Source organism: Argopecten irradians, chromosome 9 (assembly GCF_041381155.1).
Source record: "Argopecten irradians isolate NY chromosome 9, Ai_NY, whole genome shotgun sequence".
Taxonomy (NCBI): Eukaryota; Metazoa; Mollusca; class Bivalvia; order Pectinida; family Pectinidae; genus Argopecten; species Argopecten irradians.
The window spans coordinates 23,542,048-23,569,324 of record NC_091142.1 but is presented as its reverse complement, the minus strand read 5'-3'; the positions used below and the strand labels follow the sequence as shown (position 1 = coordinate 23,569,324).

At 34.7% G+C, this 27,277-nt stretch overlaps 1 protein-coding gene across 1 annotated transcript; it reads left to right on the top strand.

The window, feature by feature from the left end:
• Positions 1-1,976: 1,976 nt before the first annotated feature.
• Positions 1,977-21,537, top strand: LOC138331824 (carbohydrate sulfotransferase 10-like). Its single transcript, XM_069279636.1, has 2 exons — positions 1,977-2,149; positions 19,005-21,537. Exons 1-2 carry the CDS (start codon positions 2,068-2,070, stop codon positions 20,120-20,122), a joined length of 1,200 nt encoding a protein of 399 aa, XP_069135737.1. The 5' UTR covers positions 1,977-2,067; the 3' UTR covers positions 20,123-21,537.
• Positions 21,538-27,277: the final 5,740 nt, after the last annotated feature.

Here is a 27,277-nt window from a genome sequence, read left to right as displayed (position 1 = left end):
ACTTAATGAAATGTATCTCAAAGTATACGCGTGCTGTACGCAGTGTGTGTCCTGTCATTTCGTGCCGGCAGACAGATGAATAGACTGTCTATTGAGAGGTAAACAAAATGCCAGCCACCTGAAGTTGTTATAGTGGAATCATTGTCAACATACACGACATTTTGTCAAATATGTTCAAATTGAACACGAACATCGCTGGTAGCATACACGTGGCTACCATTTTCTTTACCTCTCAACTACACGTGGCTTCAAATTTACTCAACTAAATATGTAGTCGGCGGCCATTGCAAATGTGTGAAATAGAAGGGTCCAGAAGTATTTCATTGTGCAGAGTTGTTTAATTTCACAAATGAAATATAATATGGGGACAATGGGGTACATATGATCCTGATGAATAGGTATCTGTACGTTTTCCTGGCATTGTATGGACGATGTATTAGAAATTTGCCGCTGACGTAGCGTAGGCCAAATCTTTCCTACGATTTCACGTTTTTAAGAGGTATCGCGAGCTGACTATATATTAGGCAAAAAACATTCTAAAAGCGTACTAAGACGCGCAGTGTTGCTTGTTAATAACCACATAAAAACAAAATTTGTTTTAAGTGGCGGCTTCATTTCACATAAATCACACAAAAAGTTGAGATTTCATTTATAGATATATTATACTCTAATATCTCATCACAGGCAGTGATTCTTTCAATACACATGTATGTTTCACACGACAGGCAGCGATCCATTCAGTTGATTTTATTGCATCGGTTCCATTAAAATGTAATTTGAAAAAGAAAATTCAAAACTTAAAAACCTTGTAAGTGATAACATCAACTAAACGACTACTTGAGATTTTACTGTATCTTTACAGTACGCAAAAAATATGCCATTTTATTTATGTGTTATTTATGTGTATATTAATTTCATCGTAATGCGTTCTTACTTTCAACTTTTTCAGCGCTGTTTGTTAGTTCATGTGTGTTAATTGTGAACATCATATCATGCGTGTCTGTCCTTCCATCTGTTCGTCAGTCTATCCATTAATTCATGTTTTCGCGTGTTTGTTTGTTTGTTTGTCTGACTTAATAAAATCATATCTGGAAGTATGTTCATGGTATATGAACATGATGAAGTGTGTCCTGTCTATGACCGGACGTGTGCACAGGCCGACGAAAAGACGGTTGGAAGGAAGGACACGTTGATACCCGTGTTCAACCAGATACATTGTGTATATAATCATTATATTCGTTCTTTCTTTCCCTTTTTGTTTGTTTGCTCTTTTCGTTCGATAGTTATTGTTTTCTTCCTTCTTTCGGGCTTGCGTTTGTTCGTTCTTTCGACCGTTTGTTCGTTCACAGATAGTACAGATAGTTAGATTTTATACGAAGAGAAAAATATTATAGCGATCGTCTTTTCGCTAACATTACTTATATCATTACATAGGTGGAAATCCCGTGTTTTGATCGCGATCAAATCTAGTTTATATATGTTATATTTTAATTTTATATAGCTAAAAGCATTGATTTAATAATCGGTGTTTTGTGCTGTCGCTCCGAGTGTAGCTCTTTCCGGTGTTCCGATGATAGACGGTGATACATGTACGTCGACGTGTACGAGTACGTCTATGATCAGAACTGGATATGTCTACAATGTTTAGTGAGCACACTAGCTATTTGACAGCGAGTAAACTTGTTAACGCCCAAGGCCTGCAAATAAAACTACACAAAACTGTACGGATGCACAAAATCTATTTTTATATTGTGTGTATTTTTACAAGCAATGGGAATATATACAGCAGATGTTTTAATGGGATGATTGAGTTTTCTTTGTTCAAAAATCTTTTGTTTCTTACAAATTGTAAATCCATATATTCGTGATATATAACAAAATTTTCGTGTATTTTTTATGTAACTGAAGAGAAGCAAAACGTACCGAGGTGTAAAATATAAAATATACCCCATATGAACCTCATCACAATTGTTATGCATCAATGAATATTTCCAAAACTGTCTGTTAAATATTTCATTAGGAGTGAATCCGATCTGTGCGCAGAGTGACATACAAACGTGAAGCGCCATGAGATTCTATCTGAAGCTCACGCCCTTTATATGTGTTTTGTTTTTAAGCGTTCAAGTGCTATTCTTCGCTTCCCGATACAGTAAGTATTGTACCATATAATCTTATTTCTGTCAGCAATGTCAAGTTTACTTTGTGTTCAATCTTTTTTGCTTACACGTAAAGTTGTATATGCCGTAATTTTAATAGTCATACATTGTAATATGTCATTCCCTTTAAGTTAGAAGACAGAGATACACTTTGTAGAATTTATACATATACCGAACGAATGCTAAATGCTCGTAGTATAAGCTGTCCTGTCGCTCTGGAGGGCCGGTAACCTTGAGTGTTGAGAACACGGTAGCCATTGTTAGATTTAATTATTTGACGCACCACCTATACTCGTATGCAGTAATTCTGTATGTGTGTATAGTAATATCTAGTCAGTGAATAAAATCAGCCATATTGAATAACACGCACGTGTCTTCGCTGTCTGTCCATGTAAGATTAAAACAGTGATCAATATCAAAACTTTCTCTCCAGAGTCTGGGAATCCAGATTTGTTAAAGAAATATAGAATCATATTCATATTTAAAAAAAAAAAAAAAAAATAGAATATGTTTTACTGTATAATTTTCGCAGCATGCCTCAGTGATATACATATGTAGCACTATAAAAAGGACAATAGTTCCACTTTACAAGAGGACACTAAACAAATATTCTGCAGTCTCACAAAATACATCCCCAGAATTTTCACACGCTAAACAGTTAATACATGGGCAGTCGCCCTTACATGGCCCTGGCTGCTAATAGGACGTTACTTAATCAAACAAACAAAATTTATGCATGATAATTATCCAGCGTAACTATTAAATATTTTCATTCTATTGCAGTTTTCCATAACTTCTGATTTGGTTCCCATAATAAGATTTACAAAAGTGTCTGTGTATCACAGCTAACCATAGGTTTTAATGGTGTCTGTGTATCACACCTAACCATAGGTTTTAATGGTGTTTGGAACTCTTTGTGCTAGTCACGATAAACGGGGAGGGGGTAGGATCATATTTCTTTCACCAAATCACCATGCAATTATTCGTATCACTTACCATGTTTATAGTGAGTACTATATACATATATTTGGCCGGACTTCACATTTATATACATGTTTGATATATTTTATCTGTGGTATGTAAATGGTGGTTATAAATGGTTGTCACTAACTTTCCGAGTTGCTGCGGATTCTACAGTGAATCATTCAACAGTGAACCATATGATTACATATCTATATAGGGATTGGATTGCGCTTTTATGTTAACCATGCTTGTATGGAGCAATTCCTCTAAGAATATATTCTATGGGGCGCGTTAGCGCCCCATATTGAATATATTCTTAGAGGAATTGCTCCATACAAGCATGGTTAACATAAAAGCGCAATCCAATCCCTATATTTACACTCACATGACTTTTTTCATTTATATTTTATGCAATAAAATCGTCATTTGAATGTGACGTAATTATTCAATAAAAGTCGGTCAAAAGTGGGAGGAGCTTACTCAATTGAACAGCGAATGATGACTCTTCACATAAGGTAGAATTATTCATCCGCGACGACAAAAAGTTCAATATTTTATTGTAAAATAAACATGACAAACAAAGTCAATTTCAGAGATAATTTGATTTAATCAGATCAGAACTTTAAATATATATTCAATTTTGCTAAAAGTTAATATATAGCGTAATAACATAAAGAATTTGTACACGGTCACATGTGTGTACTCGGTGATCGTTATTGTGCAGCGAGGCGAAGCTGACGCACGCTTACACACTGGAGTTGTCAAAACACCGATTTTCAAGTAGCTCAATGTGTTTGAGATGTCGTCTGACTTGACGATATTACATCCTTGGGAGCCATGTGATTATATAATCTACGCTCATATCGCCATCGATAGATGAAACAAATTCACTTGTATTCGATGGATACAATGTATTTGTGGTGACGCGTAACTGTCAACACGTGGATTATTAGCGGTGCATGTTTTATAATACACATGATTAAATTCTCAAAGAACAAAGACAAGAGGATATGTTTATAACTGACCTCTATCAGAGGATCTCACGCCCGTCCACCTCAAAGACTCGATCGTAGGACGAACATAGGCACAGAGGTAATGTTTTCATTTGACACTCATCATTTTTAACAAAAATGAAAGCACGTCGCCCCGGTCGGGATATTTTTCCGTTTCTTTATAAAATTGTTAATTTAAAAATTGTTTGAATCATATATAAATATAAAACATGTATTATTTTGTTTACATTCTTCCAAAATCCTATGAAAAAACAACAATATATACGTAATGTTGCGTCAAAATGTAAACAAAGCCATGTGTTTCTTTTTAAAAAAAGTAGTCCTTTTACGTTGCACAGAACATTTTCATACGCAAGTTCAAAGTTCAATGTTACCATGCAGTTATGGTAAACAAAATCGGCTAGTACTTACGTATAGTGACCAAGCCTAGCAAGTGTAAATATATACCCATGATGCATACAGATGTTCGATCAATGTAATTCTGATAAACTGTATCATAGATATAATGTAAAGGCATGCATTTAAATACCAATAGATTGATTGGTGGATCCTGAATCTTTCATAGTATGAAAATAGATGGCATTGCTTAGTTCAGTAAACGCTTACACCATTAAAATATAGCTACAAGCTACAAACAGACACACATATAAACAAAAGCATGTTGGATAAATGCAGTATCTACTGTTGAAACATTAGACATGGGAAAAGCTTCAAATGTCGCGAAATGTTAGCCTAGTTTTGTATCGGTATGGAGACATTTCAGTTAAATGATTTCTTCTAAATATATTTTCAACATTCCTTATGAAAAATAAAACATAAATTGTTCCTTTAATGTCTACCCAAGCGTCGTGTATTTTCTCTGTTAGAGAGTTCTTCTTCAGTTGTGCCACAGGGCCTCGTTACTATTGATGATATATATAAGATAGGTCACGTCTATTTACATACATTACACAAGGGAAGAAGCTCCGCCATTGGACTGGCTAGGGGCGCCAATTTCAAACGAATATTAACAACACTTACTTTTGATATTTCTTCGTCGAAACTGTTGCTACTGTTTCATTATATGTTCTAGTTTTTGTATCCACAGTAGTTTCGTGTTCGTTCTAAGGTCTTAACCGCATTTTAAAGCAATTTTGACGAGAGGTTACAAATATTCCGCCCTGTCCAGCTTCCATTGGACCGGAAGTTGCGGAAGTTACCATACGTTCGGTAGGGAGAGTAGCCTACTGTAGGATAAGCCTATGTTCAGCATCTTTCCGGGGGCTTCAACCTAAGTCAGCATTTCATCGAAATAGGCGTGTACTTTTTATATTAATGACAATTTCTAATATCAATTTATAAAGTGTTTCTATCTGTGTTTTTTGATGTACAATAATATTACTAGCAGGCCTCGTCGCAAAAATACATTCATGCGTGACCAAGTATCTTCATTTGGAAATGAAGTAAACGGAGTATAGTTGTTTCATTGAGGCGAAACGAATTGAAAATGTAAATATTTCCATCTATTTACATGCTGATTGTTTAGTCACTATATAAATCAACCAACTGACAAAAACAAACGTTTGCCTATGAAAATGCTATGAATACACTTTGAATAAAAACTATTATCGTGCATCGATCAGCTTATAATATAATAAGTTTTATTTCATTAGATACTGATATAGACTTACAGCTATTCGTGTGTGTCCCAAGTCTAAACGTATATATACTGTCAGTGTCAGCTGGCCAGGTCTGTACATAATAGTCTGGGTTATAGGTATAAGTTTCTCGTTGTTGTGTAATGGTATGTGGTGCCTGAACATCTTAGGCCTATATGTAATGTAAAAACATGGCTATGATGTTATCTTTTGTTGTCCCCAGTACTTTATTTAGACTGTTGTTCAAGTACTTGTTCTGTCTGTAGATTAGTACACCTTTCACTGTACATTAGTTTACCTGTTGCTGTAGATTAGTTTCAAGTAGGCCTAATCTACAGTTCCAGGTAAACTAATGTACAATGAAAGATAGAGAGTGACACTACATGCAGCATTGTAAAATTGGACAGATAAATAACAAATAAATGTAATCAAATTCAACATAAATATAATAGAAAACTTCAATACATATTATTATATATTTTCTGTTTTATATATTGATTTGTGGACATCAGCATAAATCCAATCACATCAACCACAACGCATAAAATTACTCCTTGTGTTGAAAATCAAGAATCTTTAGGTATTTCGACAGCACAGGGCATTCCTACAATGATGTTTTAATTTTAGATAGATATGTGTACTTTCTTTCTTTGCAAATTGAATGAATGCTTTCGGTATATTTCCCAATAATTTCACTGTTAATTGCTTCATTTCTTGAATACATACACGTAACACATAAATCCACGTTTCCCAAATTGAATAATTTCGGTATAATTCCTTATCCAAGAATCACACAAAGACTACTGAACAAATTTGAAATTTTAAGCTAATTAAGGTAGGTCCATACTTTTGAAAATCGCGCCAATTCATATGACGCTATACCGGAAGTTGCGGAGGTTGTTTTGAATTCTAGACTGGTTCCCGCCTCAGTTACCTCCCTTGCGTACGCTTCACTGAGGACCGGTAGCGAGTAGCCATCTTGAGTGGGAATTCCAACTCCAGAGTAGTGCGCATCATTTCTGCGCATGCTATGTCATCATGGAGACGGCTATTAACGTCGTTCTTATGAACACTCTAAACTCTGTTAGCACGAAATGATTTCAAAACTTAAGATCTTATTTAATTTTGTTGATATATCGTTCAAATAAATTATTTATTCTTTACGTTAAGATCCGTCGCTTCGTGGGTAAAGGGGTTTCCCACGCCTAAAAAAAGTAATGCCAGCGAACCGGATATGTAGATTGACCAATCAAAAAAATCATCATGGTTACCCGCTACCGGTCCCTAGTGAGCGGAGCGCAGCCTGGCGGAGAGTAGAGAACTAAGGGAAGGGAACCAGTCTATTTGAATTCCAGAATGGTTTCCGATACGCCACGACATCACACTTGGATATTTTTTCAATAGGTGAAAATTGTCTACATATAATATTGAATGTTTAAAATCATTAAATAAATCAAATAAAATCAGTGAAGTGAAAATTATATGCTATCTCTGAGGTTTTTGCGGTCCCTGTCGTAAATGGGAATGGATTTTTAAACACCGGAAGTGCCGTTCGTCGCTATAAATTATAAGAGGGGACCCGGCCGGACCCAAATTCCGGAATTCTAAAAAAATCGCATACGGATTTCCTTTAAACACACAATTTGGAGAAAATCATAAAAACAAACAGACATAAACCAGATATAATATCACAAAAGCGTATGAACTGATGTGGAATGTTTTTTTGCGGCATGATTTTCAAAAAATAGTCAAATATAACCCATCTTAGCACTGGATGAAATGGGGGTAGGGTTGAGAGTTACAAACTTCAAGCTTACAAAATTGTGAAATTTTGATCGAGGACCCCGTGTTTTTATATGATATTTGAAAAACATATTACCTTGGGCATATCATATACAAATATTGTGAAATTGACATGGGTTTTCATTTCCTTTTTGGCCTATTCAGTGATTTTTTACGGGCGAAAATATAGCAAAACATGATAATTACGTATAGAAACGGTCCTGGGAAATAACAAAAATTAGTTAGCATTTTGTTCTATCGTAAGAAATTTAGGACAAAAAGTCAACAGTATCGAGACTACATTCACCCTAATATTACAGAAAACATAATTTTATGAATTTTTCTATTTTCAGTCAGCAAATTTGCATGGATGGTATATTTCAAGCTCAAATATCTCAAAAAGTAGTTCGAGAACACCCATTTATCTTTACAGATTTGAAATCTACATGAAAAATGCAGGAAAATAAGACCTGTTAGAAGTATGGAGCTACCTTAATTTCCATAGCGCCCATGAATAGCAGAATCTATCTACATATCTTCCGACGAGAGCGTTAGCGCTCCACGGGATCTGTAGATAACGTCTGCTATTCATAGTCGCTGTGAAAATTAGAAAAAAATACATTCAATCCCTATATAAACATAATTGACCACATTCCATCGCCAGTAATGCTATATCTCAGCTACCATTGTATCTGGACTTTAAACCACCAAAGGGCACAGGGATATAGCACAACTGTAATAGTTCCAGAATGTTTGAAAAATACGTTATTAAGGACGGGGTTTCAATACTGTCTCACGATTACGAAGGCTGATGCAAAATATACATGTTGTCGATACACTAACATTATATACTACCTTATAATTCTTCAGAAATGACACTTATAACTACCTAAAATAAATTGAATTAGTACCGGTAACACGCCATGTGGCCGATCGTCTCTCAATTCTTTTCAATAGTTAACTCTTTCTCTCATTTTCCTGCTCTAAAGCGTTCTAATTTTAGAAAACAGATTAACCCACATTATAAACAGTACCCTTGGGCTGGCTACTGTATGATTTATAACGACTAGACTGAATGTTAAAGGCCCACTACCTTTCCGAAACGGCTTTTAATTTTTAAAATGGGAATGTAAAACAAGATCGATAATTTTGTAGAGTCTTAAAAATTAGTAACTTACCGTTAATACTACATTTATCATCACCTTCTGAACGATTTGATCAAAATAAATAAAATGGGTTTTTTTTCATAACGTGGGTCGTATTATGTTTCCCACCGTCGTCCTAAATACCGCGCAGTAGTTGACTATCACTGCGCCAGACGGCAAAACAGCGAATGGACTCCCCATTGTTTTCATATATTACGCAGGAAAACTTGCATATGTTTGGTGTCGTTACCTTATTTTAGGTCATCGGTATGCATTTTCTGATGTTATTAATGTTCTTTAAGAAACCTTTATATTTTGCTCCGGAAAGGTTATGGGCCTTTAATAGCAATTTTGGTTTTATGTGTCTGTATGGTTTATAAATACAACCCCTTTTTAACAGAAATGGATAACTTTGACGCCAGTTACTGACCTTGGAATGCCGAAGATTAGATGACATCAGTAACCATTGCATAAAAGAGGACTGAAAATTAGATTTGTACAAATATCTTCAGGTAGAACAGTGTTTAAACTCCACTGTGATCTGTTTAACCTGAGTTACATTGGAATCGGTGTTTTATGTCTAAATATATCAACCAATAATAATACTTCACAAAGGTCCCGTTTTGGTAAGTAGAGAAGGAATCCCCGGCAGGATTATCTCCAATGATACATGTATGTTCTTGATCGAGGGTATATATTTTGTCATTTTTAACCAATGTTTAGTCAAAGAACCTAACATTATATATTGTATGTACCTTTTACATAAATACGGTATGTCATTGTAACTAAATTGTTTTCCTAGTAATATAGTACTTTGATTATGTTTCTTCTTGCTTTGTAAGAAACATAATCAAAGTACTGAATTACTACATGTTGATCTGATTGGGTTTTTTTCATTAACTTTACGTCCTATTAAAAGCCAGGGTCATGTATGGACGGACTCCCATGTATGTTGTGTTGCGTGTTTATGAAGTGTGCCGTGCGTATTTTTTGGAGACTGCTGTATATTCGGCTTGTGTCTTCTTGTATAGTGGAACAACTTCCCTTTTAATAGTGCTATTTCACTTCGATTCGGCTTGTGTCTTCTTGTATAGTGGAACAACTTCCCTTTTAATAGTGCTATTTCACTTCGAATTATACACAAACTGGGCTAGAAATGATTTCATACCGCTAAATATACATTCTGTGATATCTTGAAACGTTTCTTATATCGATCAGTAGGTTTCGATATCGTTGTATAGGCTCTGGATGTGTTTCCGTGTATACTTTTATTGTATGTTCATTTAACATGCTATTATACATATAAATGTAGGTGCCTCTTACGACCCTTTTGTCGATATCCATCTTTACCTTGACAACATGCTTATGCCTCTAATCCTAAACGTATATTACATCTACATGGAAATATTCTATTGATATAATTATCACAAAACATTGAAAATTACATGAGGATTTTTTTTGTCATAATATATCAATCTGAACACCGGTATATCCATCTAATATGATGACAAAATTCGAAGAATCCTATACAGTAATTCGCTCGTAATCGACAGTATAATCACTGGTATTCGTACATTCAAGTCTGTCATGACCAGCTACAGTACTTAATGCGTCTAACATTCCCTCGAAACGAGCGCGAAACGCAAAACGCAAACGAAATGTTAAACGAAAACGAACGAAAACGCAAACGAAAAACGCAAACGAAAAACGAATAGCGTAAAACGAAAAACGCGTTTCGTCAAGCGCTAAACGCAAAACGAAAAACGCAAACGAAAAACGAAAAACGTAAACGAAGTGAAAGCGTGACCGGAAGACTAGAATGCAATCATAAATGTCGATCGGGACTCCGGTAGCTTAGTGATCCGGATTCTGAAAGCGATGTCTATTTTACGTTCTATACGGATTCTGAAAGCGATGCATATTTTTCGTTCGCAATTTTGATTTAGCACTATTTATCATTATGAAAAATATATCTTGTCTTAGAAAATATGCTATTGTTATAAATATATTACCAATAAGTATGTGATTACGTATATATATCCAAGCATTAATACATTTTTTTAACTTAAAGAGAGATTTTAAAAATAATTATAAAACATACATGTGTACAAATAGTCTTCATTCAATGCTAGGATATATAAGTCTGCTCTGAATTTGTCACATATACTATTACTGTTTTATAGAAATTATCAGTTTCAGAAAAGACAACACTTCAGAAGAATTTCTTATTTTAGTGTAGGTATTGTGAACATGTACATTTGACTACTGCAAGTATAAACCCTAGGTCTAGCGGTTAGGTAGTCATATATTTAAATACATAAATATATATGACTCCAGAGGAGGTCCCCGTACCCGTTATATAGATATCAATGTGGACACTCACCTGTAGCATTTACCCGACCCATTTGGAGGTCTTATATAAATTTGCTTTATAATTCACGGACAACGCATGTACAACACTCTACCCCTCTCCATCCCCACTCCCCCTCTCGATTTACCTGCTTTCATTTATACCATTTGTTATTTGACAGCGGCATATTTTGATTTTGAGTCAACTTGTATCACACCTGGTCAAGTGCAGTCACCCATGAACAATGGCTCACTGATAGCGGCCCCTCACATGTTTGTTTAGGCTACGAGATGTATAATACGCATACGTGACCCCGTGCATGTACATGTACCAAAGCATACCACAAAAACAACAATGTTGTGTTATTCTTGTCATTACAGAAAACCAGCTCTATGGTGATTTTATTCCTCGTGTGTTTAGTTACATCAACATACCAATAAAATACATGATCAATCATATCAATGGCGAATACGTGTAAATCATATACGTCCTTGGTGTAAATACAGAGATACAGTTCAAATTCAAATTCTTTATTTGCATTAAGTTTTTCAACTTATTTGCTTTTTACAAAGAATACTATCAAAATACAATTTGCATACATACAGGATAAGTGGAGAATGGACAAAGCATGAATGTATCAACTGTCAGTTCGTGTTGGACGATTATGTCAGAGATTTAAATAGTAGGGATAAGAAGGTACCTCATAGCATTACTTAACGGCGCCCGCAGCGGAAGCTATCCCAGAGTGCATCGCGTGTCTACAGTAGAGTACAGTCTAACGACGCCATATTGAAACTACGCTTCGTCCGATGAAGCGATCTAGGCTATAATTCAGGTGATGAACAGAAAATAAACCAAATAGCATAAAGTTTGCTCTTTATTGAAAATGTAATTTATTTGAATAATCCATCACATTTTTCATAATTGTAGAGGTGTTACACTAAATAAACGTAATGCTAACTGTGAATGTCCTCATCCCGGCATGATTACTTCCTCGATCGATACAATGGGTCGCCCCGTGAAATATTAATATAATAAAACCCACATACTCTGATTTCAATAATTGACCGATTTCCATTTAGTTTTCAAATATTTGTTGCTTGGTAAATTTTAAATGTTAATATATTAAATTGATATAATTTGAACATATTGAACCTTTTGAATTTTCGGAGGTAAAACTGTACACAAATCATCGAAGCTACCCTAAATTTATAATGGCGACGATACCGTTCCGATAGGGTCGTGAAAGATAGCACAATTAAACCCACATACTCTGAATTCAATAATTGACTGATTTCCATTAAAATTTCAAATATTTGTTGCTTGGTAAATTTTACATGATAAAATATTAAATTGATTGAATTTGAACATATTGAACCTTTTGAATTTTTGGTGGTAAATATGTACACAAATCATCGAAGTTACCCTAAATTTATAATGGCGATGATACTGTCCAGATAGGGTCGTGAAAGATAGCACAGTATAAACCACGTACTCTGATTTCAATAATTAACTGATTTCCATTTATTTAGTTTTCAAATATTAATTTTCTATTGATTGAGTTTGTACATATGGAAACTTTTAAAGCTCAAGTACAAGTGTTAACAAATTATCGAAGGTACCCAATATATCATGGCGAAGAGATACAGTGCCGATCGAGCTGTGATAGATAGCATAATTTGATATCTAATTAACGGAAAGTGATTTCCAACTGCTATAATCACAGGTGTCTTACTGTCATCAGTTGAACCGTCGGCCAGAACACCTGGCCACCGCCCCAGGTCATCGCCTCACTTAACTCAACGGGGGTCTATTTATATAATTACCTGTGTTTGAGTCTCGAAGGCTATGCAGTAAGTTTGTAAATTAGATAATATTTTTCTAAACTTAATTTTCCCAAACAGTTTTATTTATAATGCATAGAACCATGTTGAAATAAAAATGAAATCTAAGTGAAATGTAAATATTCCGCTTTACCAGAAATTTGAATATAATTCATTTAAATGTCTTGCTTTACCAAGCATTTATTTTTTTACTAAAGCAAAATTGAATTTCCAGGGTTAAACTCATTAAATTTATATGTGTCGTACTTTTCATTCTAACGAATCAAGGAAAGCTTTTATAATATGTCATTAATCACCAAAATTTACCAACATTTTGATCATTGCTTACAGAATTTTCAATGCATAGGTTTTAATTTTACAATTTTTCATAAAAAACAACACAGAAATATCTCATCAGTATCTCATCAGTCCAACATCATTGGAAAGCCATTTTTGGCTTATATAGATATATGGTAATATTTACATAAATGGTTAAATATACATGCATGAGATTAGCGTCTCTAATGCAACAGTAAAAAAAAAACTATGAGATACTTTTCGATGTTTAGTGGTTTATAGTCATATATAGTAGTAAAATGCCGTACACAGCTTCATGGGCTAACACTATGATAACTCGCCTCTAGCTATTAGTGCGCAGACGCACGGCTTGGTCTCGCGGTAACCGTTCATCCGTTTACGATAACAATAGGTGGGTACGTGATATCGCGAGAACAGCCCTAGTTACTTATCCCAATGATATTTAAATCTCTGATTATGTATATACAGTGGTATATATAAGCCAATTATGATTTGATATCTATTGACTTCGGTACGTTCTTAATTTTACATAAAATATGTAAAAAAAAGTATTCGTTTTAAATACTGTATTAAGCGATGGTTGAGATATTATTATTTGTGTTATTTTATTATAAGAATAGTGTGTATCACTAGAAAATAATGTGATCAAATGCTAACAGTGATGAGTCGGATATAATTTTTATAATGTATGCACCAGTGAGTTATATATATATATTATGACCAGCAGTACGACGTCCCGTGGCGTGAGTTCACACCTGTCTGTAATCCTTCAGTCCACTTTATCGACCCCCGAGGGTGTTACAAGTGTATATTGTACCCGTCCCCCTGTAGCACATACATGTACACATATATAGCTAGTACTATATAAGACCTTGCAGAAAGGTATACAAATGATCCTTACTATCAAACAATGTGTGTAGGTTACATGTATCAAATGTAATTAATGTCTAGATACAAAAGAATTTTTTTTTAAATTTATTTGTGTATATTTACTACATTGTCCAGAACACGTAAATTTATCGGCCTACACCGTCATTTGACTCCACTTTTAGTTTAGCCAACACATGCGCAGTAAACCATTCCTAATCAAATATCAATGAATAACATCCGGTAAACGGATTGGAACGCAAACGCACGCAAACGCAAACGAACGAAAGCCCAAACGAATCAAAACGCAAACGAACGCAAACGAAATCGAATCAAAACGCAAACGAACGAAAACGCGAAACGCAAACGAAAAACGCCCGACGAAACAAAACGCAAACGAAACTAAACGAAAGAAACGCAAACGAATCTAAAACGCGTTTGAGGGAATGTTAGACGCATTAAGTACTGTACATACCATACAGAGGCCTCCGATAAAAAGATAAAAAATAGTTGTATTAGGCCGGGATCTAGGGGGAGTCTACGTGCAACCCCAACAACTTAACGTACCAATGTTTTTATGAAGCCTTATAACCCACTGATAACGAAATTTTAAGCAAATTTTTCATATTTGGTTTGAAGCAGCAAAAATGTTTGCCAACAGCCAACTATTATTTCTAATCAGTTATTTGACCTTTTATCAATCAGTAAAAACAACAATGTTAACATTGTTTAAGCTCCGGTTATGACGTCATCAAGATGGCCGCTATCTCGAATTTCACGGAAAAGTTAAAAATAGTCATAGACATTTTTCAACCGAAGTAGACAAATGAGGTATCAAAATTACCACAATCGAACAACATATAAGGCCCAAATAATCCTATATAAATAGTGATATGTACGCAGGAAATGAAAAGATAAGATTTTAAGCTCAAAAATGGTAATATTTTAGCAAAATTTTCATATTTGGCTTGTCGCAGCTATAATTGTTTCCCAACAAGAAACTATTATTCGTAATCAGTTATTTGACTTCTTATCAATTAGTAAAAATAAACAACAACAAAAATATACAGAAATGCAAAAGAGAATTATTGTTATACCATCATTTGGTTTACAAAACATCACCGGGTGCGTATACAGGGTATATGATTGCTGTTTTTTTCCAAAACGCTGACACTACAGTTTCCGGATGTCTTAGAATTTCCTGAAGATAACATTGGCAATTGACGATTTATATCTTAACACATTTGAATTTTAAGTTGGCTTAATATCTAAGTGGGACTTGACAATTTCCTAACATAATCCATTTTCATGTTCGAAAGTTTGTAGACTAGTAGCGTCTCAAAATGATTTTTTACAGCACAACGCCAACTAATAGGGTATCAAATTAAAACTGAAGGAAGCATTTGTTTCCGTTAATACTACGACACTTTCCGAAATTTGTTTCTTTTAGAAATAGCGCATCCACTGTTAACTTTATTTTTCTGTGTATAACGTAAGGAAATGTCAGATGGTTACTGCAGTATCACATATTTCTTTCAATAGTTCTTAATGATAAGCATTATCGTTGTGCGTGCTTTCTCGCCAGAGTGTCGATGAGCTGATGAGCTGATGACATTACATTACCGGTTTACCATCGTAGTTCTAACTTGTCAACCGTCCATGGCCAGAGGTAACATCAATAACATCGGGTGCGCGGGTGTGGGAGCTCATCCTGTTTTCAACCTTGTGATTCAAATATTGTATATGATGTTCCAGACCTCTCCGGTAGGATGGAAAAGACACCAGGGCCACATTCTGCGAAGGGTTGAGTTGCATTTCCTTAATTCGAATGAAGCACAATTCCTCATTCTTGTGAATCCTCAGTGACCATAGATGGCACAGGTGGATTCTTTGAGGTCATAAATAAGGTCTGCAGTGAAGTTCCTCTCTTTGCCAAGTCTGGACAGCACCGTAGAAAAAAAAAATTTCTGGAGAGTCTTCAATGGTGTATCCACGCATACACCAGGTTCGACACAACCAGTACCATCAAGGGACTGGCGAAAGTCTGACCAATGAAATTTAACATTTATGACCTCATTAAAGACCTCGAGGATATCACCTGTGCCATCTATAGTCGCACGAGTGTCCACAAGGTTGATGAATGCATGGTGCTTGAATCATTCCACCATTCGAAGAATCTGGATCTGGTGTAATGTCCTGAGAGGTCTGAAACAGCATATACGATATGTTAGAATCTGAAGGAACTCTGGCCATGGATGGGTCATGAAAGATGACAGGCTAGAACACCACTGGTAATGTAGTGTCACTTCAGCTCATCGACATCGAAGACGACGCTCTGGTTTTCGATGAATTGGATACCGATATCTCGATTACTCTGATTCGGACTGCATGTACCAGCTACCAGACATGCCGAGTCACGTCAGAGGATAGTGCAGTGAGGCGGGAAAGCACGCACAATGATAATGGTTATAATTGAGAACCAGTGAAAGAAATTGTGACATTGTTGTAACCATCTGACATTTTGCTTATACTATGCATAGGAAATAAATGAAACAGTGACTTGTCCTACCTAGATATTCTGTCAACTTTATATTCATGTTTCCTACTTATAAATCGCAAATACTCAAACTTATTTGAGGAAACTCTAGTGTCAGCGGTTTTGAGTTAGAAAATAGCATATACCCAGTATACGCACCCGGTGATGTTTTGTAAACTTAATGATGGTGTAACAACAATTCTTTTTTGTATCTCTATACATTTTTATTGTTTTACTGAGTGATTAGGGGTCAAATGACTGTTTACGAATAAAAAAAATTATCATTTTTGAGCTTAAAATCTTATTTTTTTCATTTCCTACCTAGAAATCAATACATATATCGAATTATGTGGTCCCGATATGAATTTGTTGTTCTATTATGATCATTTTGATACCTTATTTGTCTACTTCGGTTGAAAAATGTTAATGTTATGACTATTTTTCATCTGTTAGTGAAATTCGAGATGGCGGCCATCTTGATGACGTCATAACCGGAGCTTATACAATGTTAACATTGTCTTTTTGTTGGTGTTGTTTTTACTGATTGATAAGGGGTCAAATAATTGATTAGAAATAATAGTTAGCTGTTGGCAAACATTTTTGCTGTGTCAAGCCAAATATGAAAAAATTGCTAAAAAATTACCATTTTTGAGCTTAAAATCCTATTTTTTCATTTCCTGCGTAGAAATAACTACATATATTGGATAATATGGTCCTGATATGTATTTGTTGTTCTATTGTGGTCATTTTGATGCCTCATTTGTCTTCTTCGGTTGAAAAATGTCAATGTTATGACTATTTTTCAATCTTTAGTGAAATTCGAGATGGCGGCCATCTTGATGACATCATAACCGGAAGTTCATCCCAGTTTATACAATATTAACTCTCGATTTCGTTATCAGTGGGTCATAAGGCTTCAGAAAAACATTGGTTCGTTAAGTTGTGGGAGTGGGGGGGGGGGGGTGCACGTGGACCCCCCTAGATCCCGGCCTATATCTATTCCAGATAATTCTGTATTTGCATAGTGTAGAGTTATCAATCTTTGCGGATATGCATTGATTGCGACGTCATGTGTTTGGATTCAAAGCTTCGTTTTAAGTAAGTTATTTCTACTTTATGCTTCTATTTAGTTTTCTTGTTTACTATACACTCTATTAGAGTTAATGATTATGTGTGATAGAGTATAAAGTTAAAATGCTCCACCGCCGACAGAGCATAACTGATATTCAGCATTTGAACAATAATTGGTGTGTTTAATCGTGTACATGTATGTTTAATTTACACACAAAAAATAATAATGAAATAATATATTTTGCCTTTGGTGCATGCGCAATCAGTAATTTATTCCATATAGGATATACTAACACGTATTTCTTACGGAATGCAATTAATTATTTTTCATATTTTTAACTTGAAATAAAATAAGAAGCTCAAACTTTTCAATGGTGGCAATGGTGTAAAGAAAGTAACTTTTGTAACTGAAGAAAAATACTAAATCGTCTGCTCCTGTTTTTGATAGTGATAAAATACCATTTGTCAATGGTTGGGCATCTTTAATATCCTTAACATAGTAAAACGTAATATGTGTGTATTTCGTGATACTAACTTTGAAAAAATTATTACATATAAGTTTGTATGAATTGACTCCTGTTGAATATTTTGGAGGGGAAGAAGATGTTCCGATGTCTCTCGACCTGTATTGGGAAAGTTTAAATCCACTATGGGGCAGTTACGAGGCTCTGACCGTAGGTCTTATGTCGATAGTTTTTTTTTCTCCGGATACTCATGCATTCCTCTATCACATCGACCTGGCAAGTCCTTAAATGACCCTGTCAAATAGGAAGTTAAACAATCAAATCAAATAAATGATCCACCAATCGAGTTTTCATTCTGCTTTGTGTTAATTAGTTAATTAGTGTGTCTTCGTAGCGAGACATTCAGAGTATGCAGTTTTGAGACCTGGACAAGGTTTATTGAAATTTATTTTGAAAAATAGTTTTTCACTACTTTGTACAATTGACTTTTCCCTAATTTGTCCAAATCGATAATGTCTTCAAATTTTGACAAAGAAAATGTTATATATATATATATTTGCAATGAGACATACGTGTAAATAAGGTCAGTGACAGTCGTTTCGTTTAATGTCCAGTTAACAAACATTGTCATTTAAGGAAGTGCAGAAATTCGGAGTAAAAACACCGCCTTGTGGTCAGTACCTGGCGATTGCCCACATGAGTTGTAATATATGGAGGGCTTGTTTGGGACATCTTGATCACTCAACCAACATGGTGCGACATTCTGATGTCTGCATTTGTTTCAATGTACAATGTACACATATGTACGAATATTCAACAAAGCTTGATTTAGCTGCTATTTATTCATATCTAATTAATTTCGTTTCTCTTTGTTTTCAGCCAGGACGACACTAAGACTGTTTTCTAATGATTTTCAGAGGAGTATTAATGACATCTGGAACGATCGGGTCCAAAATCTTAGACAGGAATGTGCTTTACCGAACCGGACCTATGGCATTAAGGACTACCAAACAAAATCTTATTTCATCCATGTACCAAAACATAATTTCACGTTGTGTAAAGTGGCAAAGTCAGGCAGTACTTTGTGGTCGATTTTAGTACTAGCACTTGAGAATGGACAAGAGATGGATGGAGGTTTTAATCGAAGAAGGTCTTTGATACACGGTGAAATTCATAAGAAATTAATTATACTTGATAGTCATCCCGATACACCATTTAGTACACGAAATATTCTTGTTTCACGTGATCCATACACTCGGCTGTATTCTGCCTTTGTAGACAGATGTTTCCTTCTACGGACACCAAATGACGTCCCTGGATTCGTAGAGGCAGTTCGTAGGGGGGATTATATGACGAAAGTTGGAAAATGTGGTTATATTATTCATTTTCATGATTTTGTGGATAAGGTTACAACAGATGGATTAAAGGGTGGTCATATCGACCCGCACTATTGCCCCGTTTACAAGATGTGTCGGGTCTGTGATGTAAACTATGATGTCGTCATGAAGCAAGAAACCTTAAACAGGGATACGAAACATATCTTACACCAGTTCAACATTAGTAATGAAATGAGAACTACATTATTGGATACAATACGCGGTTCTAGTACAGAAAAGATGATTGAGGGGCTTATTGATGAATTAATGTTCGATAATGGCAAAATGAATTGGATGAAAAAACACTGTAAAAGTTCAGTTGCATTTGCAGTTCGGATATGGGGAGCCTTCAAATTGCAAGGTTATATTAGACCATACAGAAAATTTCCGTATTCGAAGTTTGAAAAACTTAAAAATTATGATACACAATCCATTGTTAACATTTTTCTGGAAGAGATTACAACAAACCCTTTGTCCCCGACAGAACGGTCCGCCCAAAGGCGACAATCATTACTCAGTGCGTACAAGGACATGCCGAAACGGATTGTAGCTAACATCCAAGCTATGTACAAAATGGATTTTTTAACGTTTGGTTATGATATCAATCCGCCATCTCAATAGCATTTTTAATATCAGGTTCCAGGATCAATGTAACTGTCTTAGACTTAAAGTTGTATGGCCTATAACTTTCGCTTTTTTCATAGTTAAAACTGTTTAAATGTTATATATGACTTTCTTCGTCTGTCTGAGTTTTAAACTTTCTAATTTTATCCTTTTTTATAAAGTTACAGCACTGGAAGAGTTTTTAATTATAAAGTAAGAAAACAACTTTTTAAAGTATTCACATGAAAAATAGGCTCGAAAGATGCCGAACCATTCCGAGCTCTTCCGAACATCGTCGCGAAAATCTCGAAGTTACACTGGAGTTGTGAAACCATGAGAAAATGTCAACAACTTTTATAAATAACACATGTGGGCGACCTCAGCAGACTGGATCTACAAAGAAAATAATACTCGCACATTACAATAATTGATACATACATTATTTTTACTCGTTCTATGGACATATACCAGCATGATTTGCTCATATTAGCCAGAAGGAAAACGTAAACAAACACATTTACCTGGCTCACCACGTGCAGGTCGTGTCGAACGTCAGTCACGTGATACGATTAGCCCGACAAAACCCGAGGTCAATGAACATGGCGGTGATTGAAGGTGCTCTATTCTAAACCAGGAATATATGATCCCTTGATTTCGGCTCTTTGATATATGCTTTTGGGGAGCTGAATCATCAAGTTACATGTCAATGTTCAAATATCAAATGTTTTAATGACATATCGATACATCGATGTGTTACAGTATCTAGGTCGTTATTTACCTGTATCTACCCTATTTTATAACCATGCTAGCTGAACTAAGAGTTTCGTAAAAGCAGAACACAACCCGATATTATACGTTACAGTTGAAGTTGAAAAACATACTACGGCCGAGAAGATATATTAACCTAATGCGGCTGTGATTGTAATTACAGGATTTTTTTATATATATTGTGAGATACATATATATTATTATATGTTTCTAGTATACATTGTACACGTAAGCAAGAGAATTTTGTATTATACTATAAAACTTTATGGTCAAGGAAGTAATATCAGATAACGCTAGATTTATATGTTTGTAGGATACAGATTACTTGAAATAGTAAGTATGGGTCAAAGAAGTAATTCTAATAGTGTGGACAGAATATTGTCCAATTTTCAAGGCGATCTGCCCCCTTGTCAAGACAAAGAGGTACATATAAAATTATATATTTAGGACCGTCACGAATGTTCACACATGCAGATAAACTATAGGGACAATAGCTTAACACATTTTCTGCTAAATTATTCCTTAGGTCAATCGCTATAAAATTATATTAGTAGTCTTTAATTAGTACAAGTAAGTTTGCAAGTTGTGTCATGAGTCAGTTATTACATTACGGCAACATATTGTGATATTTTTGAGCAAATATATAAATAAACAAATAAAACATTTCAAGTATTATTTCGTTTGAGAAAACCCAATCATATTCTTATAACGTGTGACAGTGTCCAAAACATTCCACATTTATTAGATTTTGGTATAAAACCTAGATGCATATATTTTAGTGATGTACAAAATCGAATCAGTTATTTCAAATTAACAATTTAATCTCTATGATATCATGCAATCAACGGAAAATTCCAAATTAATAGTGTTATTTTTATATCGAAAATGATTCAGATGTTTTTGCTGCATTTCTAGATAGCAAGAAAGCCTTCGATACTGTGTTGCACGAAGGCCTGCTTCTCAAACTGTACAGTGTACATGTGGGGTTTAAGGGTTAGATTTGGATTTTATTAATAAAACAAAGGTTTATCGGTTTTGTAAGTAATTTAATCTTTAAAGGCCATCAATCTGAACCTGTTCTTTATGAAGAGAGGTATCTTACAAGGCGGGTCTTTATCTGCCCAAATGTACTTGGTTTTTACAAATGATTTACTTAATGAAGTGGAAAATGTCTGACAAAGGTTCTTTTGTAATTAAATTCTTCATAAAATGTTTAACTATGTATGTATGGAATATAGTTTTCTAAACGGCAAGGTGCGCGAAATAGTTTTAATCCTGTCAGAGATTTAAATGTACTATTTAAATCTCTGATCCTGTCAAATGTATAATACGTATACATTTGCTACATGGAACCTGGTTCGTTGCAAAGCATTGGAAAAATGAAAAATCGTCCATAGACGTTAAAAATTGGCATTAGAAATTACATTTTATTGTGTCAACCGATTGAGGAACCTGTAAGCACTGGCTTAAGAAAGCAAAAATTTAGTATCGGGCATGTGGCTGCTCGTGAGCATCAACACTAACTGTTCAAAGGACCGATCGCTAAAATGTAGGTCACATGCCTGTTAACAAATCAAACAGATAGAATAAAAATAAATCAACTTCTATCCATTTAAACTGTAGATTCATAGTTGTTGATTAAATTCTGAATTCTTGAATTCTTGAAACCTTGATAATTTGACAATATCCTATTCTGACATTCTTTTACAAACCGCGTGAGTTACGTGATAACAATGTATGATCCACACATGTAGTATATTATACACTTAAAATTTGCCTGCTCGAAAGGTAGACCCCTAGGCTAGGACTGCAGTTGCCATTGCACTTGGACTTCATACTGTTCCATCAACCACACAGGTATGATAATCTAAATTACCTAACATTGGTCAGAGTGGGGCCAGGGGCCTGGGGCCTTCTTTGGGCACCCTTCAATATGTTCAGTCAAGTGTATCACAGACTAACAACACCTGTATATATGTAGTACCTTATCCCAACCCCAGGGGGTCCATTTATAGCATGCTGAACCTAGGTGGCAGTCTCTTTACATACATACATTGAACTCATCACACAAATACGTACAGTTATACAACAATGCTAGTCAATAGGGATATGTGTTTTAACTGGTAGTGCATTTTAATTTATTTGATAATGAAGCTTTATATATCAAAATTAAAAATAATCTAAATACCAAGTGTATAATTAACTAAAACATGTATTTCAAGATTATTGGAATATCATATTTCATCCGATATCTTTTCATTAATTTAATTTTTTTACACTGGCTTTTTACATATATCAGAAACCTGATTATCATGACTATGTATATAAAATACCATATTACAATGTTGAATAAGTACCTTATCTAAATTAATTTTGATTATAGTATATACATGTATTATTGGTAAATTCAAGGTTGTGACAGGCATGCTTGATTTACGCATTATACAGCTCCCGTCGCTCCACTTCACGGCCGCCTGTCATGACAATAATTGAGGTGAATTCAAGAATCACTAACTATATGTTTTGGCAGCTAGTTTTTACCTCATCCCAAATCCCTAATTGATTATAATATATACATGTATTATTGGTAAATTCAAGGTTGTGACAGACATGCTTGATTTACGCATTGTACAGCTCCCGTCAGCTCCACTTCATGGCTGCCTGTCATATCAATAATTGTGACAATAATTGAGGTGTATTCGGCATCACTTACTGTATGTTTGGGCAGCTAGTTTTTACCTCATCCCAATCAACCCCCCACCTCCCCACTCGGGGAAACGGTGTACATGTTTACCGAGGCTCTACAACAAGCATGTACATGTATCTAATAAGAATGGTACTTATGTGTTTCAAACTCATGAACCTATATGAATAATGATTTTTAAACGGTAAAGTATATTTGTTTGTCTTAACAAACTTCAATAGAAACAATTCTAAAATCACATATTATATAAAGATACTGCCCCTATTCTCATAAAGCCGTGCAAACACAGAAGGCAACGCTTCTGCCCATCTATCGATGGTCACCTTGAGGCACCTGTATAGCTGGATACTGTGGCTTACCTGTATGCTTGACAAGTTATAATTATTGGACCATGACGCAATTTACGGTCAAGATAACTTGCGGGGTTGGGATCATAAACATATTGGGTGTACCGGTAATTAAGAATCAAAACAAGCTGAATTGGGTCCTTGTAGGTAGACTAGCCACCAATTAGTGGAGGACGTCATATAGTTTGAAGTGGATTTAATTCTGCATGATCTTTTAAAGACGTTCAATTTTTAATAAAGAATATGTAATTAAGCTATTTTTACGTACAATACTTTTAGAACTTAAAATAGCAAGAAAAATATTATAAAAGTGTATATATTTTAATGAAAGACGATCTACAAGGGTATCGCTAGACAACTGATTGATAGGCACCAAATCTTTTTATTTAAAAGCTATGTATTACATGTACCCGGTATATGATTGTATTACTGATAGTTTATCAAAAAAGAAAAAGTGTCTCAAAAGCACATTAGGACTGATTTTTGCTGCAATTTAAAGTTGTTTTTGACTTGTGAAAATGCTTGTATTTACTATTTCATGTAAATGATATATATATATTTAATGCAATTTACCCATGAAACATTTACTTTTGAAAACGTAATATAGACAATTTAAGATATGAAATGGAAACTACTGATATAAAATAAAATAGACATATACTGAATGAATATAAATTAATCTTTATTACTTTTTTAATAAGGTTTTATCCATGTATACTAAAAAAATATCGTATTATATAGTTATGTATACTGTACATTAAATTGTACATGTTGTAATTAAAAAAAAAATAAACACTTAAAAATTATGATTATGTATTATTTCAAATTGAAGAAATTATTCTTCCCCGATCCCTAACTGTAACGCATCACCTTGTCTGTCTAGGTCTCAATGTACCTGGACACGATGTCCACCTGTAGTGGACACCGTGTTCACACGTAGTGCACTCCGTGTCTACCTGTAGTCTAAATCTTGTGCACTCCGTGTCTACCTGTAGTCTAAGCCTCGTGCACTCCGCGTCCTCCTGTAGTCTAAACTCCGTGTGCACAAGGGTGTAACCTTTAGTTACTCCAACAATGTTAGAGGTATAGCACGACGAGACACTTTTGATCATTACGTCGTGTCTAACCTCTACACATCGGTTATAGTACAGCTATAAGCCACGGACTATTATAATCGGGCGGTCAGAAGTTTGGACCTCGATATCGACGGTTTACAGGTTATTCCGGTCGCGCGCGGAACGGAGAGGTTTCTACACGTGCTAATAAAGCCATTTCCAGCATAAACTGAAATTATCATTTTTGACTGCACAAATCCTTTAATCTAAAAGATTTTCAATAGTTACATAGAATTGTAAAGCATTCTACCCTTAGATTCTGTACACTAGTACAAATACATGTACTTTAACTTAGTAGATACTGTGTTTCAATCGAGTTTGTAATAGCCAAAGAATATCTTCTCATTATGCATAATGAACAAATAATGAAAATATATTCTAAATTCGTAAAAAGAATAGGACCAAAACTCGTCTCGAAAATCCAATCAACAATTTTAATTTGACAGGGTAATTTCCTTTGTAAAATAAGGTGTTAATAATTACAATATAAAACATTTATGATTGAAAACCATAACCAAATATAAATTTCCTACTATATACACTACACGAGAAGAAAACATATATCTGTTTACGGGATATAATTATCCATTCATAGTGTATCTCTGTATGTTTTATATGGGACAAGGAAGTAATTCCAACCGTGTGGACAAAACAAAATTGTCAAATTTTCGAGGCGATCTGCCCCTTTATCAAGACATACAAAACGAACACGATTACATAATAGGATACGAACAGTAATGCGGGACAAAGTAGACAAATATTTAACTATATAGCACAATGGAGCGCAATATGTACCCTTCGGCAAGTGGAAGCCGAAGGCCGGATCGTTTTATACATATACATCCATGTATGTGCAGGTTATATTTGTATAGATAATTGCTATTTTATGTCTTCTCAAAATCACACAAATGATTTCACAAACGTAATGTGGGTGATAGCCATTTATAAATTAAGATAGTGTACTAAACTGGTATGATAATCAATTAAAACCATTCTCTTTATATGAAGTATAATATGTATTTCCTATATATAAAGAATAAACGACGAATTTCCTACATTTACTCAAGACTCACTCCCGTATCACTCGTATTTGTTCCTTGAAAATGAAACAGTGAGTTAAAACCTCTATTTATGAAAATACACATATAGAACAAAAGGAATGTTTTTCTCATATAAATAATCAATACATAGAAAGTACTAGAAACAGAAAATGTAAATAGGAAAAGCCTGTGATAAAATGATCTGAACATTCCTCCAATTCTAGGTTCGTATTGATAAAATAATAATGTTTTTTTTATACTTTTACATGCAATTATTTGATATTTAGGTAAATCGATCCAGCTGGAAATATTGCCCCGCCCACATGCAAAGTGTCAGGTGTTCACTGATTGGCTGTCCAATCAGCGAACACATGAATCTTTGCAGGTGTGCGTGGGATTCAAATTATGGCAGGGATACGTTGTGATTTTGGTTGACATGTTTATGACATATACACAGGCCATTATACACATTATGGTTCTAGTCCTTCCGAAGTCCAGATAAAACAAAAGATCGCCTGGTTTAGACCCGCAGGCAAATTATAAATCATTACGCGCAAGGGTCGGCGAATGTGGGTGTGAAATCATCTCTTTTGTAATATAAAGTATATTTGAAATGTTGTAATTTGCACTTATGAACCGTAACAGTCCACGGAATAAATTGAATTAAATAGGAGAATTGAAAAGGGTGAATTTAGTGCTTATTAGTGGTCGTTGGGACGATGTTCGATATTTTCGGTAACAGTACGCCAATATAAGATAAGATACAATGCAAAATATTTTCAGATTTTATTTTACTCCCAGACATTACGATAGCAATATTTAGTGCACTCAATGCAGTGACAAAGCGGGGAAACCCATGTCGATCGTAAACAATCGTTAAGCAAGATGAATAACTTATAATCTTTTGAAATTCTCTGTAATGTGCACAATTTTTATGACATACATATTAATACAGAAACAAGACCCAAGTGTGCTTGTATTACGATGGAATACATTTTGTCAACATCGCTTATAAATGTACAGTTAATATTTGAAATTAAGAAATACAATTCACTTATAGTTATAATATATGCATATTCAGTACATGTATTTAGAACCATGCATACCGGTAAATATTTTGTTCAATCTACCAAGGATTTATAAGTGAGAAGGATTCGTGTCTGTCTCTTTACATTACTAAACACCACGCGAGACGCCTA